This window comes from Mus musculus, chromosome 16, assembly GCF_000001635.26.
Source record: "Mus musculus strain C57BL/6J chromosome 16, GRCm38.p6 C57BL/6J".
Classification (NCBI taxonomy): Eukaryota; Metazoa; Chordata; class Mammalia; order Rodentia; family Muridae; genus Mus; species Mus musculus.
Window position 1 is genome coordinate 35,608,377 of NC_000082.6, and position 15,837 is coordinate 35,624,213.

General features: G+C 48.4%; 1 protein-coding gene across 7 annotated transcripts in view; it reads left to right on the top strand.

The window, feature by feature from the left end:
- The window catches only part of Sema5b (sema domain, seven thrombospondin repeats (type 1 and type 1-like), transmembrane domain (TM) and short cytoplasmic domain, (semaphorin) 5B), a 123,108-nt gene that overhangs the window by 67,223 nt on the left and 40,048 nt on the right, over positions 1-15,837 (top strand). For all 7 annotated transcript variants that reach the window (XR_875743.2, XR_003951770.1, XM_011245844.1 and 4 more), the window contains one exon: positions 14,201-14,404. Coding sequence is in view for 5 of the 7 variants with exons in the window: in XM_011245844.1 (XP_011244146.1) it covers positions 14,251-14,404 (154 nt within the window). In the remaining 2 variants the exon portion in view is untranslated. The remainder of the gene's footprint in view (positions 1-14,200; positions 14,405-15,837) is intronic.

A 15,837-nucleotide genomic window follows, 5' to 3' on the forward strand; every position in this document is an offset into this window, starting at 1 on the left:
TCCTGTTTTCTCTTCAGCTTCACCCACCACAGAGGCCCTCTGGGAAAGTTAAAGGGAAAGCGATTGAAAGCAGAGAGGGTGTTAATTAAACAGCAGATGCTTAACTTTGTTAATTAATGGCTCTGTCACCCTGAGTGGCACCAGCCTTCTTCCCTCTGTCTTGCTTACCCTCCTGCCTCTGATCACCTCAGAGGGCCTTCAGTCTAAATGTGAGGAGCTTGTGATGTCCGTGGAGGCCTGAGGGCAGCAGAGGACTCTCAGACCAGAAAGCTGGTTTCTCTGTCCAGAATAGAAATGTCAGAGATACTGGTTTATCTGAGTGACAAAGAAGCAGAGCACCAGAAGGAGAGAGATCAAAGCCCAGAGATGACAGACATGTTTTGTTTGCAAATGTAGACATGTCAAAAAAAATTACAAATAGTTGACATCCTTTAAACATGAGGGAATTGAGCATATATCCAGACGTGTGGATTTTCTTTAAAATGGATAGATGTGGGCCAACATTCTCAAGGCAACACACAGCTGAAAGGAAAGGGCTGGAAGGTAACTGTCCATTTACCCCATTCACTCTGCCATGTTGTCAAAGTTCAAGACCTAACTTGACAATGGGTTCTATATGGTAGATAGGTCCAAGAGAGAGCTATCTGGAGATTCTAGGGAAAGAGGTAAGATGCCTGAGAGAATCGCAGGACCATTATGCACCTGAACAATTGTCCCTCTGCTGGTGACACCAGCAATGTAAGGTTAAGGAGGAAGATGGAGGCGCTGGGTGATAGAGAGAGGGAGACGACCCTGTAGTCTACAGCCCATGAGAGAAGGCCTGGAGGTTTAGGGATCCCCTGAGGGAGGGGCTGAGTTCACCCAGGAACAGCCACAGTGATGGAAGAGGGAATTTAGATTCTAACCTTGAGAGACATTAGCACTGCCTCTCCAATCAGACAGAAAACCAGCCACCATGTCTTGGCGCCTTCTCTTCTTTCAGGGTAACCTTATCACTAATAACTATAGAACCAAAGGGTTTGTTCCCAGAGGTTTTGATGCCACTGCAGGAGTGACCCATTAGGTAATCAATGGCTGAGTATTCTCTGTCCAGCCTCCACAAGTCTGTGAGAACGGGGTAGCTCCAGTTACTGACAGTCTCTGAAAACTCTTCCTCTCTGTGGAGAACTTCTGGGCCAGGACGTCCCCGGGCCAGCCCTAGAAATGTCACACACACACACACACACACACACACACACACACACACTAGTTTTACCTACATTAAGCGAGGGTCAGCTGGCCATGACTTTCATGGATGCACACACACAGGTTAGAGGAGTCTGAGCCTGGCTTCCTTGCTCAATGGCTCCTTCCTTCTGCTGGCGACACCAGCAGCACAGAAGGCAATCGGCAGATGTTCCTGGTCTCACTTCATTTCCATAGATTTACAAGCATCCTTGTATGTGTTACTGAGAAATTGGGTGTAAATCCTATTTTAAGAACATAGACAAGCTTGTTACTTGAAGAACGCTTAGGGAAGTCTTTTGGGGAAGTGAATAATAATCACCCTTTCTGTAACTCTTGTGCCATTGTTCGTGAATTTTCTGTGACACTCTGTGACAATGCACTTCACCTACGCTGTCACTCCCTAAGCCTCCTCTTTGCATCTTGTGGACAACCTCCTCTTCATGGACAGACATTGTCACCCTGGCCTGTGCCTGTTGCTTTTGCATTTCTAATCTTTTCTCTCCTTCCTCTTTGCCACATACTGATGGTCCCTGATTATTCCCTCCACAGTAGGAAACAATTTTCCCTCCTGATACTGTGGAGTAAGGGGAGTGTCACTTAGTGGTGACACGCACTGACAACTGCTCCTCTGTCCTAGAAGTCAGAGCAGATGACTCTCTGTGTACTAGGAATGTGGTGGCTGGGTGGGGATACCTGTGGTGTGTGATGTCCATCAATGAGATCCCTGACTTGATCTCAGGAACCAATGTGATATCACCTCACCTAGAAAGCAGGACTTTACAGAAGTGATTCAATAAAGGCCTAGGAGTGAGGAGGCATCTTTCAGGATTCCCTGGGCGATCCCAGTATACTCTCATGATCCTGGGAGGTAGAGGATCTCTCCAGGCTATGACTCAAAGGAGTAGTAACAGTGGAAGAATGGATGGGAACATGTGAGACTTCTTGTTTTGAAGCTGGAGAGTGGGTAGCTCCTTGGAGCTGGAAAAAGCCTGGAAGTAGATTCCCTGCCTTGACTCCAGCCTCCAGATTGGGTTTACGGCTGGCTCTCAGCCTTGTGAGATCCAAGATGGACTCTAACCCAGAGAACTGTGAGGTATGAAGCCACCAGCTCTGTGATGGTTTGTTACAGCAGGAACAGGAAAGGAATTCACTGGGCAGTCAGCCTCAGACCATGGCCTTGTCTATCAGGCAGGGATGGACTTCTTAGAATTCTCCCCCGCAGTGAGATTTAGCCTCTTTCTGGGTCTTTACTTCTTGGCTTCATTCTGTCTCCTATTGTCCTAGCCAGATGGCTAAATTGTGTTGGGCAGTGGAGGACTTGCCTCATTTAACTAAGGGTATGTATGCCCCAGAAGAGGAAGAAAAGTTGAGAGTGGGTGCCAGACAGAGGGGTAAGCAGGGAAAAGAACTTACCACCCAGAGGGAGTCATCTATCCACCTCCAGGAACCACAAGCCAGCATATTTTAGGAGCCACAATTTTAAAATTAAAAATAGTATTGTTTTATTTCACGAGTATGAGTATTTTGTCTGCCTGGTGTCTGCATATCTGGTGCCTATAGGGGCCAGAAGAGAGCATCGGATTCCCTTGAGCAGGAGTTGTAGATGGTTGTGACATATGGGTGCTGGGAATTGAACCTGGGTCATCTGGAAGAATAGTCAGTACTCTTAACCACTAAGCCATTCCCTCCAGCGCCAGGAGCTACTATTTTAAGAAATTTTTAAGTAGCCCATGTCGAACATAAAGTTTATTATCTTAGCCATTTTTAAGCATTGGTCAATGGTATTAAGGTCACCCACCTTGCTGTGTTATCACCTCTCCACCATCCAGCTCCAGAACGTGTACCTTTTTCAAAACAATCGCTACTGATGACATAACAACTCTCCGTTTCTCTCAGGTCCTGGCAGCCACCTTTCTTTTTCCTGCATCTATGAGTATGACTTCTAGGAACCTCCTGTATGTGGAGTCACACGCTGTTTGTCTTTTCATGCCAGCTGCCCTGGTTTAGCATCCTGTCTCAAGGCTCATTTGTGTTAACAGTTTTCACTCAGTACTTCCTCTCCTTTGAAGGCTGAAGGCTGTCCTAATGTTTGTGTTAGTCACATTTCTTTTGTATCCATTTATCTGCTGATGGACACTCGGTGCTTCTCCACTTTGGCTATTGTGAATAATATTGCTCTGAACATGTTGCTCCAGACAGACAGGCTGACAAGGCGCATGAATACCTCTAATCCTGCTTTCAACTCTTTGGGATAGTACCCAAAAGTGCAGATGCTTAGCGATACGATAATCCAACACACACAGTACTTAGAACAGCAGGATTCCATATCAGATATCCTGCCTTGATATATTGTGTTTCATAACAGTAGCATAATTAGTTATGAAGTAGCAATGAAATAATTTTTAGTTGGTGGTCCCTACAACATGTGAAACTGTGTTAAAGGGTTGCAACATTAGGAAGGTTGAGAACCACTGACTTAGAAGAACTGACAATGCCCCTTACATCCCCCACCAACTCTTCTCAACCGCAGCTAAGGGTCCAGTGGGGAGGCATCCACACTGGTGTGCTATCACCAGCATCCATCCTCTGGAGTTCTTTAAATGACAGAAGCAGCTTTGTGGCCACGGAGCAGGAGCCCGAGTGGGTTCTTACCAACTAAGGCCTGCATTCAACAGATGAATCTGTGCTGGAGAATCCAGAAAAGAAAGTCCAGGGTTTTTGCTGGGTTTGAATCTGTTTTGTTTTTTTTTTTTTTTTTTTTTTTTTTTTTTTTTTTGAGCTGTGGGCATGTTTTCAAATGCAGTTTCCATTTTCTTCAGCCTGGGAACATCTGATAGCAAAATGTTTTCACAGAGGGCGCTTGCCCATGGGGAGGGGACAGGCGGCTGCTCTAATGAGAAGATAAGCGGGATGTGTGTTTGGCAATGTCCTTAGCATTTAATTCCAGTAATTAAAGTAGGCAAGCCTCCTTTGTTTTCCTTTTCCTTGCAAAAACAATGAAATATTACAGGCTATCGGGGAGGGGGCAGGAAATAAACCCTACTCTGCATTGTCTCACCATGGCACCACCAACCATGTCCATTTGTGATACTGTCCCGTACAAGGCACAAACCAAACACTGCTCACCTGATGAAGCCATACTGCAGCCCTGCGAGGTGCCCTGACCCACGACCTACCTCTGACAACAGGCTCTCTCTATACAGTTGATCCATCTTCATCCACCCCACCCTCCTCACTCCCACCCCCCCAACCGGTGGCTTTCCCCACAGAGCTACCTCAAGATGCAGCTTGCATTGTGGTGGTACATACTTGCAATCCCAGAAGTTGGAAGGTGGGAGGAGGAGGGGGAGGAAGAAGAGGAGGAAACTGGGTCTTCCTTGGCTACATAGTAAGTTAAAGTATAACCTGGGAGACTGTCTCAAAACAAAGTTTTTCTCTCCTTTGTTTGCCCAAGTGATGTGGACCCTGCCTGCTCCTGTTTTCAGGTGTGACCCTTAGTTGACTCATTCAGACAAGCAAGTCCAGGTTCCGAGGTCAGAGGGTAGAGACACTTCAGACCATGTTGAAGAGGGTATCCTGGAGTGACCTGGGCTCTGCTCCCATGACTCTGTCATATTCGAAGTCTTGAGTGCTATGTTGTGTGCTAATGTCCAGCTGTAACGCCTGGCTGCCTAGGTTTGAATCTCCTATGACGTTTTTCAAATGACTCATCTGTGCCTCAGTTTCCTTATCCATGCAATGGAAATAAACATAATCTGCCTGGTCCAGGGAGATAAGGTGTGGGTTAAATGGCGGGTCATCAAGAGCATGACACTGCTTGTTTTGTTTTGTTTTTTGGTTTGGTCTTTTCGAGACAGGGTTTCTCTGTGTAGTCCTGGCTGTCCTGGAACTCACTTTGTAGACCAGACTGGCCTCGAACTCAGAAATCCGCCTGCCTCTGCCTCTGCCTCCCAAGTGCTGGGATTAAAGGCGTGCGCCACCACGCCCAGCGAGCATGACACTGTTATGGTGTTGATAGATTTCCTTGGTTCTGCCACTAGCTCCCTACCCAATCTTGAGCTGGGCATGCCCTCCAAGGGCTCAGTGTCTTCAGGGCCAAAGCACAGCGTGGACGCCAAGAATCTGTGAGAGCTTTGCTTGTCTTGCCCGTGTGTTAATCTCAGTTTGAAGGTGTGGATAGGATGACTTCTACATTCTAATGGGACAGACAGACAACTTGGAGGTTTCTAGGACCCTGTGAGAGAAAAGCAGACACTACCTTCTGGCTTCCCCCAAGCTGCAGAATGCAGAGGGGAAGCTTAGGCCAGCAACTGAGCTTGCTCTTGGGAGATTTAGGGTGAGGAGGGGATGCCCCCTACACGGCCACTCCCCTGTTTCAGTGTTGTGGGGCCTCCCAGCTCTCAGCAGCTGTTCTTCCCCTATCCGGAGCCAATGTTCCCTCTGGGCCCCAGTGGCTCAAAGGGTCCAATTGGGAAGAAAGGAGGAAAATCCGTATCCAATCTGTTCTATTCAGAGCAATGGATGGACTCTGCATCTCAATCTTATCTTTGTGTGAGTTTGGCTGAACTGCACCCCGCCAAGTGTTGAGCGGGCTGTGTGGGTGGAAAGATGCCTCAGATGCGTCTGCAGAGAGGCACAGCTGGGCATTTGGTAGCCTGGGCAGGCTGTGTGAATGAGTGGCAACCCCACACCTTCGCCTGCTGCCAAACCACAGTCCTGGATCCAGTCTTCCCGGTCTTGCTCCCCCGCCCCGGTTTCTTCTTATTCTCTGCCCCCTTTCTCCTCCTTCCTCAGGCAGGCAGCCAAGTGGAGGTTTTGAATGGCAGCAGAGAGGAAGGGGAGAATATGGAGTTCAGGCCCGAGCCCCTTCCCTTCCCTGCAGGGCCTGGTCAGTGGAGCTGAGGTGGGCAAATACCCCTGAGCTGATCCCTCATCCTGGCCCCTGGCTCGGGGCCCTGGCTCGGGGAGGCATCCAGGTGGCCGTCAGCACTGGCTGGGGATGCGCACCCCACCCTGTCCATCTGGAACCCCTGGCATTTGTTCTCCCACTGCCTCTCAAGACCTGGATAAACGGGCTCCTGCAGCCCAGACTCGCAGGAGGCTGATTTGTAGCAGAAATCAGCTTAATAATTTATAGCTAGAAAGTGCTCTCCTTGGGGAAAAAAAAAAAAAAAGCCAACTCAGGAAACCAAATTAGACTCCGCAGGCTGCTGAGAGCACATGGAGCCAGGGCTGCAGAGTGTGGCTGCAGGCTTGGGACTGTGCCTCCTTGGGGGACGATGACCAGGACATCCCAGTCCTAGTGTTAACAGTCATGGGACCTTGAGTGGGTTCCTCGGCTTCCAGAATCTCTTTTCTCCCAGTCAGCTGAGCAGTGGGCATCTCGCAGCTTTCTTATATACAAAGTTGCCATGAAATCTTGCAAGTCAGGAGCATGGTCCATGCCATTTTTACTCAAGCTTTTTATTTTATTATCTTTTGGGTTGGGAAATTGTTTCTTTCTCTTTGATTTTAGCCCCACCCCCACCCCCCTTTCAAAGAAAAGATGCCTCTGCTTGCTCTAGGAAGCCCTCCTCATCAGCAGACACTAGAGGATGTCTGTGTCTCCAGCCTCCATGGCTTATCTGAGGATGTCTAGAAGCATGTCTTTGCCTGTGCTGTCCCCACCGTGTCTTCTTGGCTCCTGGTGACTGGGGAGCACTACCTTGTACCCTTCCATGTAGGGTACGCAGCATCCCTTAATGCCGGTCTCCCATGGTGTCTTGTTCCTCCCAGACATCTTTAGACTCTGCTGTGTGTGCTCACAGTCTACCCATGCCCCGACCTCCTGAGTAAGTGGTAGAAGATGGTAAGAACTCAGTTTTCTCCTCATTCCCAATGAGGTCAGGAATGAATTGATACTTCTCAGATCATCTGGGTAGCTGGCAAGCTGGGAAAGGCAGAAAATACCTACTGGGAGGCCAGTCTGGGTTCTGTGGGGTCTTAGTGGACATGCCCACTCTGTTCTTTTCTCCCCGCTCCGCCATCCTGTGCTAAGGATAGAGGTCCATCTAAGTGAGCTTCCGATGGCTTTGGCCATAGCTCTCTGCCCTTCCCTTGATCTCCACTGTCTCTGTGAGAGTCCATTCCTCGACTGTTACCTATTGTCATTTGACAGTTTGTGCCAAGCACACAGGCACTGCCCATGTTCGGGGAAGCAGATGCTTGCTTGCATGGGTGTGCTTTCTTTCTCATACCCTCAGGACTCTAGTTACTCACCTCCAGGCACCATCAGAGTGACCCCAGAGAGAAGACTCACAGGAAACGGGAGCAATGGTGTGGGCAAAGGCAAGAGAGACACTGGTTGAGATCTGGGGAAACGTTTTCTTCCTGGCTCGGAGTTTCCCGAAATAGAAGGAGTCAGATGGTGCGGTACCTCTGTTCCATCACTCCTAGAGCACCCTTCTCCTAGATCCTACGCAGGTAACACTCAACCAAGAGATAGGATGGAGACCAGCTTCCATGTCCTCTTCTCTATCAAGCTGTCAGGTCGTGGTCACTATCTCTGCCCTTTGGGGACACATTTCCTGTCTCCTTAAAGATGATAGGCATTCTATTTGTGTCATTCAACAAGTCTTGCACAGAGCGTCTTTCACATAGGTATTTGGTCCCACTCAGCAGAACACCAGGTAGAAACATGGCAACCACCTAAGTGCTCTGGATCAGAACCTCCCTAAAGCTGGGACCCTTTAATGCAGTTCCTCATGTTGTGGTGACCCCCAGTCATAAAATTGTCCTTGTGCTACTTCATAACCATAATTTTGCTACTGTTGTGAATCACAATGTAAATATCTGATATACAGGATATCTGATATGCGACCTCCATGGAAAGGTTGTTGGACCCCCACAGGTTGAGAACCGCTGCTCTAGATCCTAACCAACCTCTTTGGAAGTGTTCCATACGAGGCCTGCCCTGGGCTGGCCTTCATTCTTGGTGCTTCAAGGCATTCTCTCTAAGGCAAGGCACGTTTAGTCTTATTTACAAGTGATGAATTTGAGAGCCACACCCAGAGCTGGCAGCTTCCCGAGCTCAGGACTTTTCATAGTGCTGTGTAACTTGCAGAAAAATTGGATGGCCTCTCGCTATGCTCTGCTGGAAAAGTCCTGTGATCTCTTTACCGTCGGATCAAATACATACTAGAAGTGGAAACTCCTACCTGCCCTAGAAACTTTGGATTTTTAAACACAGGAAGCCAAACTATATTTGAGAGCTAATAGTGTTTACCTAATGCTAATTGAGACCCGAAAAGCACGCTCTGAACAATCCCCTCTCTAATAATAACCTCTAATAATAATACTAGTGAGACTTACCACTTAAACCGCACTTATGGGCAAGCGAGCGCCCATTAGATGAAGGAAGGTATTGAACATTTCCAGCAATTCTGAAGCTGGATTTCATCTTCCCCCTTTGACAAATAAAGAAGCAAGAGGCACAGAAACGCAAGGTCATGGCGGAGCAGGAGTGGGGCATGCACAAGGCCTTGGGTTCTGTGCTCAAAACAAATAACTAAACAAACAGATGCAGAGCTGGTGAGGAAGCCTGGAGGTCAGAGGAGCAGACTGACCCTCTGTCACCCTTTGTCACCCAGCATCACCCTTCTTAGCATGAGGCTCCAGGTGCCTAGCAGGGCATCATTCGTCCTGCCAATGGACCAGGTGGGAAGAAGTGGTCCCTAATGACCATCAATGACTTCCTCTTCTTTCTCTTTGGTCGCTTGTCTGGAAGACAAAGCCCCAGCCCCACAGCCTTGCAAAAGCTATACTGGAAAGAAGGCTTTCCAGACACAATGAGCCATGTTTGTGACCAGTGCCTGATTCAACACAAATGCTGACTGGCTTAAGTGAAATACAGATGATTTTTTTTTAAAGGCAGGACTTGGAGAAGGGCAGTTAAGAGCACTGATTGCTTTTCCAGAGGACCCGAGTTCAATTCCCAGCATCTATATAGAGGCGCACAACCATCTGTAACTCCAGTTCCAGGGAATCTAATATCTTCTTCTGACCTCCTCTGGCATCAGACATGCATATGGTGCATAGACCTACATGTAGGCAAACACACACACACACACTTAAAACTGGGAGGTAGAGAGGGTAGCTCGTGAAAGCAGACTCTCACAGGTCTCAGGAAGTGGCTAGAACTGGGAGTCTGACATCTCCTTGAGCTTCTACTCTCTGTGTCTCTGTCACTTGCATGTCTTCTGATTATCCTCACCCACAAACTGGGCAGAAGGTGACCACCCTTTTAGGGCCATGTTCCAGGTTCCTCTGTCAATACTGACTTGACCCAGTTCCTTATTGATCTGTTTTGATCAGTCGACTGCCTTGGTGTGAGCCTCTGTGGCTAGTAGGGTGAGGAACACACGATCCACAGGAGGCTGCCAGGGTCTCTCTCTGCCTTCAGCTGTGGAAGTAATTTCCGAAGATAAGAAATCTGTCTCCCAAAAACCTGAAAGTATCTGGAATTCAGCTCCAAGGGTCTGACCAGTCAGTGATCTGCCCGTTACTCACCCCAGGTTTGGTATGGCGCCCTATTTTGCTGCAACTTGAAAATCCAAATCGTGCCTTTGTCACACTCTGTCTTGGCTATCAGCACCCCACATCTGAGCCCTATCCCGGCTCTCTTGCCCCTCAGACCCTGCTTTGCACCCCTCTCAGACTCTCCAGGCCCCCTAAAACGGGGCAAGAAAGAAAAGGCAAGACAGGCGTACAAGCTTGTGCAAGAGCACCAGTGAACCCCAGAACAGCTCCAGATTCTCCATGCAGACTCCTGCTGTGTTTCTGTCTGTGTCTGTGTGACCTGGGTATGTGCTGGGTGAACCTCAGCCTCCCTCAATGTCTCAGCCTTCTCCTGGAGGCCAGGCCTCTCCTCTTCTCTCTCCCCATCATCTCCTGTACCTGGATGGCAGAGAGTCGGTGCATTGATCTAGCAGTTGTTCATTCAGAAGAGACTTGAAGAATAAATTTACATAAAAATCCTAATAAGAATGGAACTTCTGCCATAGAATTGGGGACTTCAGGGCCTGGAGACTGTGGCAGGGAGGAGTCTAGGATGTGTTTCTAGCCTAGGCCCCCCTGACTGCTAGATCTAACCACATAGAGTGCCAGGCCAAAGAATAGAAGAAGGTGGTGGTCAGACCTGGGCCTAAGACAGGGACATAAAGGAGGGGAGTGAGGTTGGCAAGGTGACAAGATTATTTATGTCCCTTGTTCCTTGCTGTGCCAAAATACCCAACAAAGACAACCTATAGAAATGATTACCTCTGACCCACAGTTTAAATGCTACAACACATTATGGTGGCAGAGACACGGGCAACTTAAGCTTGTTTTCCTGTGTTGGCAGTGAGGAAGTAGAGAGCTAGACAGGAGGCAGGACTTGTCTTCTGCCTTTAAGCCCTGCCCTGTACTCTCCTACAGCAGTCGCCTAGGCCCCATGCCCAAAAGGTCTCATGATCCCCCAGAGAGCACCGGGGCTGAATGTTTCAAAATGTTTCAAAAAGAGTGAAGAGATGGAGGGGTGATAGGCCTTGTCGGTGTTCTATTGCTGTGAAGAGATGCCAGGATCAGCAGCTCTTATAAAAGACAGCATTTAATTGAGGCTGGTTCAGTCCATTATCATCATGGCAGAAAGCATGGTAGTGTGCGGGCAGACAGGGTGCTGGGGAAGGAGCTAAGAGTTCTACGTCTTGATCCATAGGCAGGAGGAGACTCTGTCTTCTGCACTGGGTAGAGTTTGAATATAGGACCTCCCTGTGGGACGAGCATTCAAACACAGGAGTCTATGGGGGCCCAACCTATTCAAACCACTACAGACCTGGTCATGCTTCCTAAGGTAGTCCTACAGGCTGATGGAAGGAAACACATGTGAGCTGTGGCCTGCATATCCCTAATTAGCTAGCCCCCCACCCTCTGAGAAAACAGTTGACACCATCAAACTGGGAAGAGTGATGGTATCTTAGTAAAGAGACTTTGCAGAGGTGAGGGAGGAGGCTCAGGGAGCGGGGGTGGGGGTGGGGTATCACTGCACAGCATCCTGCAACCAGTAATCAAGGCAGTGGTGCCTCTTGGTTCTAAAGGGAGGAGGTGGTGCCTCTTGGTTCTAAAGGGAGAACACAGCCTTGGTTAAGAAACCCAGAGTCAGAGGAACAGGGTGGGTGCTGTAGGCTGGGTTGCATACATGGGTGTGAGGGAGGGAAAGAGGGCTGCATACGTGGGTGTGAGGGAGGGAAGGGGGGCACTGTTTCTCCTTCGGCGCCTTGGCCAGACCCACCCAGAGGAAGGAAAGGAAAGCCCTGGATGGAGCTTCTGCAGGGTCTCCTGTATTCATGAAACAGTGTGGTAGAGAGGAAGAGGGAGTTGATTTAGACGTGCCAGCCAAAGGTATCCTCACAGTGTCCGAGGGAAAAAGAGGCTCTCTGGTACCCACCTCGCTCCTCCAGACACTAGAACATTTCACTATCTGGCTGATGGCTCGCTGTTGGCTCTGTTCCAGCAAAAAATTCTTTGAAAAATACTGACCTGTGACTCCTCGAAATGGCTGGTAACATTGATATTGTCGTTGTCACTCCCAATTTGGGGGAAACTAAGGCAGAGTGGGGTTAAGTTTTTTTTTCTTTCTCTCTCTCTCTCTCCAATCACACAGCCTGATATTTTGCTCCAGATTTTTGCTTTCCGAGAGTGGGCCCTACACCTTGATGACCATTCCCAGACTCTGTGGCCTGTTGAAAGGGTTGGGAACCAGTGTCAGGGGAGGAGTTTAGCAGGCCTGACCTACTGCCTTCCTGGTCAGCATTCCACCTTAATTCTACCTTTCATTTCATAGACGAGATGGTCATTCTTTTTTTATGGTTTTATAGTACTCCACAGCAGACACACCCCAGCTCCTGTTTAACTATTTGCTTGTTCTTGTTGTTGTTGTTTTGTTTGCTTTTTTTTCTTTTTCTTCTGGTCCTCTTGTTGTTTCTCAGAATGCCAAGAGAGCTTTCTCGCACACAGGGCACTTTGTGCTCAGACAGATGCCTCTGTGGTCTATTTTTGCTCCTCAGCTATGTGCTGTGAAGAAGCAGGTTTGACTTCTCAATTTACAATCTGTTGCAGATGGATGCTTACCTACAGCTCAATGACAGTGAATTACTAGAGAAATGAACTGAAAAGAAACGCGCAAAATAGAAGCCTGAATGTCTTCATCTTTTCTCTTTGTTTCATGGTGCCGAGGTTGAAGCTCAGGGCCTTGCACGTGAATGCGAAAAGCCTACCACTGGGCCACACTCCCAGACAGACATTTGATTGTTAGACTTAGTGTCCATAAAAATTACTCAACTTACCATTTGGGAATTTTAAACACTGACTTTCAAGTGTCTGCATCTGTCTTACCACAGAGTTGTTGGTGTGTGAGACTCAATGCTGGCCCGTAGATCTCATTTTGTGGACTACTCCTGGTTAGTGGGTCAAGGGGTGTCCCAATTAGGGTTTTATTGCTGTGATAATACACCATGACCAAGAGGCAAGATGGGGAGAAAAAGATTAATTCAGTTTACACTTTCACTTCCCTGTTCATCACTGAAGGAAGGTCAGGACAGGAACTCAAATGGGGCAGGATCCTGGAGGCAGGAGCTGAAGCAGAGGCCCTGGTGGGATGCTGCTTCCTGGCTTGTCCCTCTCGGTTTGCTCAGCCTGTTTTTTTTTTTTAATAGAATTCAAGGCCACCAGCCTAGGGGTGACCCTACCCACAATGGGCTGGCCCTCCCACAATGATCACTAATTGAGAAAATGCTTTATAGTTGGATCTCGTAAAGGCACTTCCTCAACAGAGGCTCCTTCTTCTGTGAAGAGTCTAGCTCATGTCAAATTGACACAGAAAACCAGCCCTGTTTGGATTTATGTCCGTTACCCAATTTTTTTATACTGGATTGTTGATCATTTTCTTCTTAGCTTCTAGGAGTTCTTTGCACATTTAGGATATTAGCCCCTTTGTCTGTTATTAGAGCCACAAATATTTTTTCTCAAGTTTGTCACTTGTCCTGTGTGTATTCATGTGTGTGCTCACGTATGTGTGTGGAGGGCAGAGGTGGACCTTCACGTCCTTTCTAAGCATCTGTCTACCTTGTCTTCTCAGACAGCGTTTCATTTGGCCCGGACGCTTCCACGTCGATTACGTTGTCTAGCCAGGGATCTGCCTGTCTCTGCCTCCCCAGCAAGAGGAATATAAACTCTCAACTTTTCTGTGTGGGCCTTGGGATCCAGGGCAGGTGTTCAAGCCCCCCTTAAAAAAGAAGGTCTCACTATGTAGCCCAGGCTGGCCACACATCTTCAATCCTCCTGCCATTGTCCCTTGGTGTTGCAGATATGCACCATTGTGACTGCCTTTCATCATCTGCCTTTTGGTGCTGTTATTAGTGGCAAGGGGGTTACACTTTCACTCAGTGACGTCAAAATTGTCAAGGCTTCCTTTGATGGTGTCTGGTGTTTGTTGTACTTTTCCCCTTCCAAGGTCTGAAGATTCTGCTCAAAGTTTCTTCTGGTGTTTTCATGAATTTACCCCTTGACATACAAATCTTGAATTCAATTTGAAAATTTCCTGGCTTAAAATATGAGGTCCAAATCGGACTTGAGTCTGGGCTTCTCCTTCTGCACATGACTGCCCACTGCCCCAGTTCCATTTATTAAATGGATCCCACCTTTATCATTAAAGCTAATTTTAAAGCATTTGGAATCATAGTAGAAAAGACTCTATAATTTGTCAATTTTGTCCAGAACACCATTACAAGGGAAATTAGCTTTCAAGATATGATATATAACTTTGCATTATGAGAGCAGAGTAACATAAATACATTATAAATTTACTTTTTAAAAAACCCGTGGGGCCATTGACAAACTTGAGGACAGAGAGAAACGGGCATTGAGGGAGCACTTGGTGAGATTAACTTTTTCACTGCAGGTCTTCCCCGTGGCCTGCCTCCAGGAGCCGGGACTGCAGAGGGGCCCACCATGGTAGTCCCAGGACCCCTGGCTCTCTCGCTGTTGCTGTCCAGCCTCACCCTGCTGGTGTCCCACCTCTCCAGCTCCCAGGACATTGCCAGTGAGTCCAGCAGTGAGCAACAGATGTGCACGCGGAGGGAGCACCCCATCGTGGCCTTTGAAGGTGAGAGCCTCCCCAGCTCCTGGAGTCCTGAAGGACATGGGTCAGACCTTGGGAGGGCCTTCTGGGTTGTCTGAAGCCCTTCCTGGAGGTCCTGAGCCTCTTCCTCTGGTAGCCATTTTAAGATGAGGCAGCAGTGGGCTGGAGAGCTCTGACTTTCCCAGATGACATAGATAACTGTATTCGAGCCCTACACCCACGCCTGTCCCAGAGCAGTTATTGTTCTTCACTGGGATCTTTGGATGGGCTATGAAGTTATGGATGCCCCGGTGGGAATGACCCAGATTTGGGTGGTCTCAGCTCTGGGGGGAGGGGGATGTTCTCAAACCTCAGGCTCCTTTTCTTGGCTTCTCTGGGGGCAGGAGAGTAGATGACTCACTCCTGAGGAAGAGCTGGAAAGCATCCTTCTTGCTCTAAGCTGAATGCTGGGATGCCTGTCTTTGGAGTACTGGGAACCCCCCAGCAGAAGGGGCCCTGGTGATGCATAACTCTTGCTTGTCAAGGGAGAGCGTGGGAGTGTCTTGTTCAAGGATTTCCCAATCTTGGATTTGAGCATCTCTGGATGTATTCCAGGGGGGGTCTGTGAGTTCCTCACAATTTCTAAAATTAGGATAGCCATTTGATGATAACCAAATGAAATAAATAAAACCCAAATCCTAGAGAGGCCTGGATGCTCTCCCATGACCTGTTACCCCATCAGAGTGTCCCTGATCACATTCATACTCTTAGAACTACCTACGTGGCAGTTCACACTGCAGTTTGCAGATGTAATGTCAGAGTCCCCTGGTTTTGTTTTTTGTTTTTGTTTTTTTTAAGTCAAGTTTTCTCTGTGTAGTCCTGGCTATCTTGGAACTCACTCTGTAAAACAGGCTGGGCTTGAATTCACAGAGATCTGCCTGCCTCTGCCTCCTGAGTTATGGGATTAAAGGCATGGGCCACCACCACCCAGCTGATCCCCTTGATCTTAATTCTGACCAACAGTGGCTTGGTCCCTTCTTGTCCTAGCCCTGTGGGGGAGGGTGGGCAGGAAAACCCAGTCGTGGGGGCTGAAGAGTCTTGTCAGAGCCAGGCTTCAAGGTCAATCTCCTGGTGTGACTACCATTGAAGAACTATCGCATGCTCAGCCTCAGAAGACCTGTCCTGCCCTGTGGAGGAAGCAGTATGGAGAGGCCAGTGGGAAAACCAGTCACTAAGTCTAGGGCAGGATAGGATTTAAGGGGTAGGATGGGGTTTGTGGATGGGGGATGGAGGCTAATGGGAGGAGAGGCTGGCAATTCGGGTGTACAGGTTCCCAGCTGTGGGCTGGTTCCCCTCTCTGAGAGGAAAGCTTCCAGCTGTCTTCTCCACGCTGCCTTGTTTGAGCTGGGATCCTGGCTTTGAAGGCTTAAGTGGATTATAGTAAATTAGCAATGTCTTCAGTGTACAAAATGTGCGTA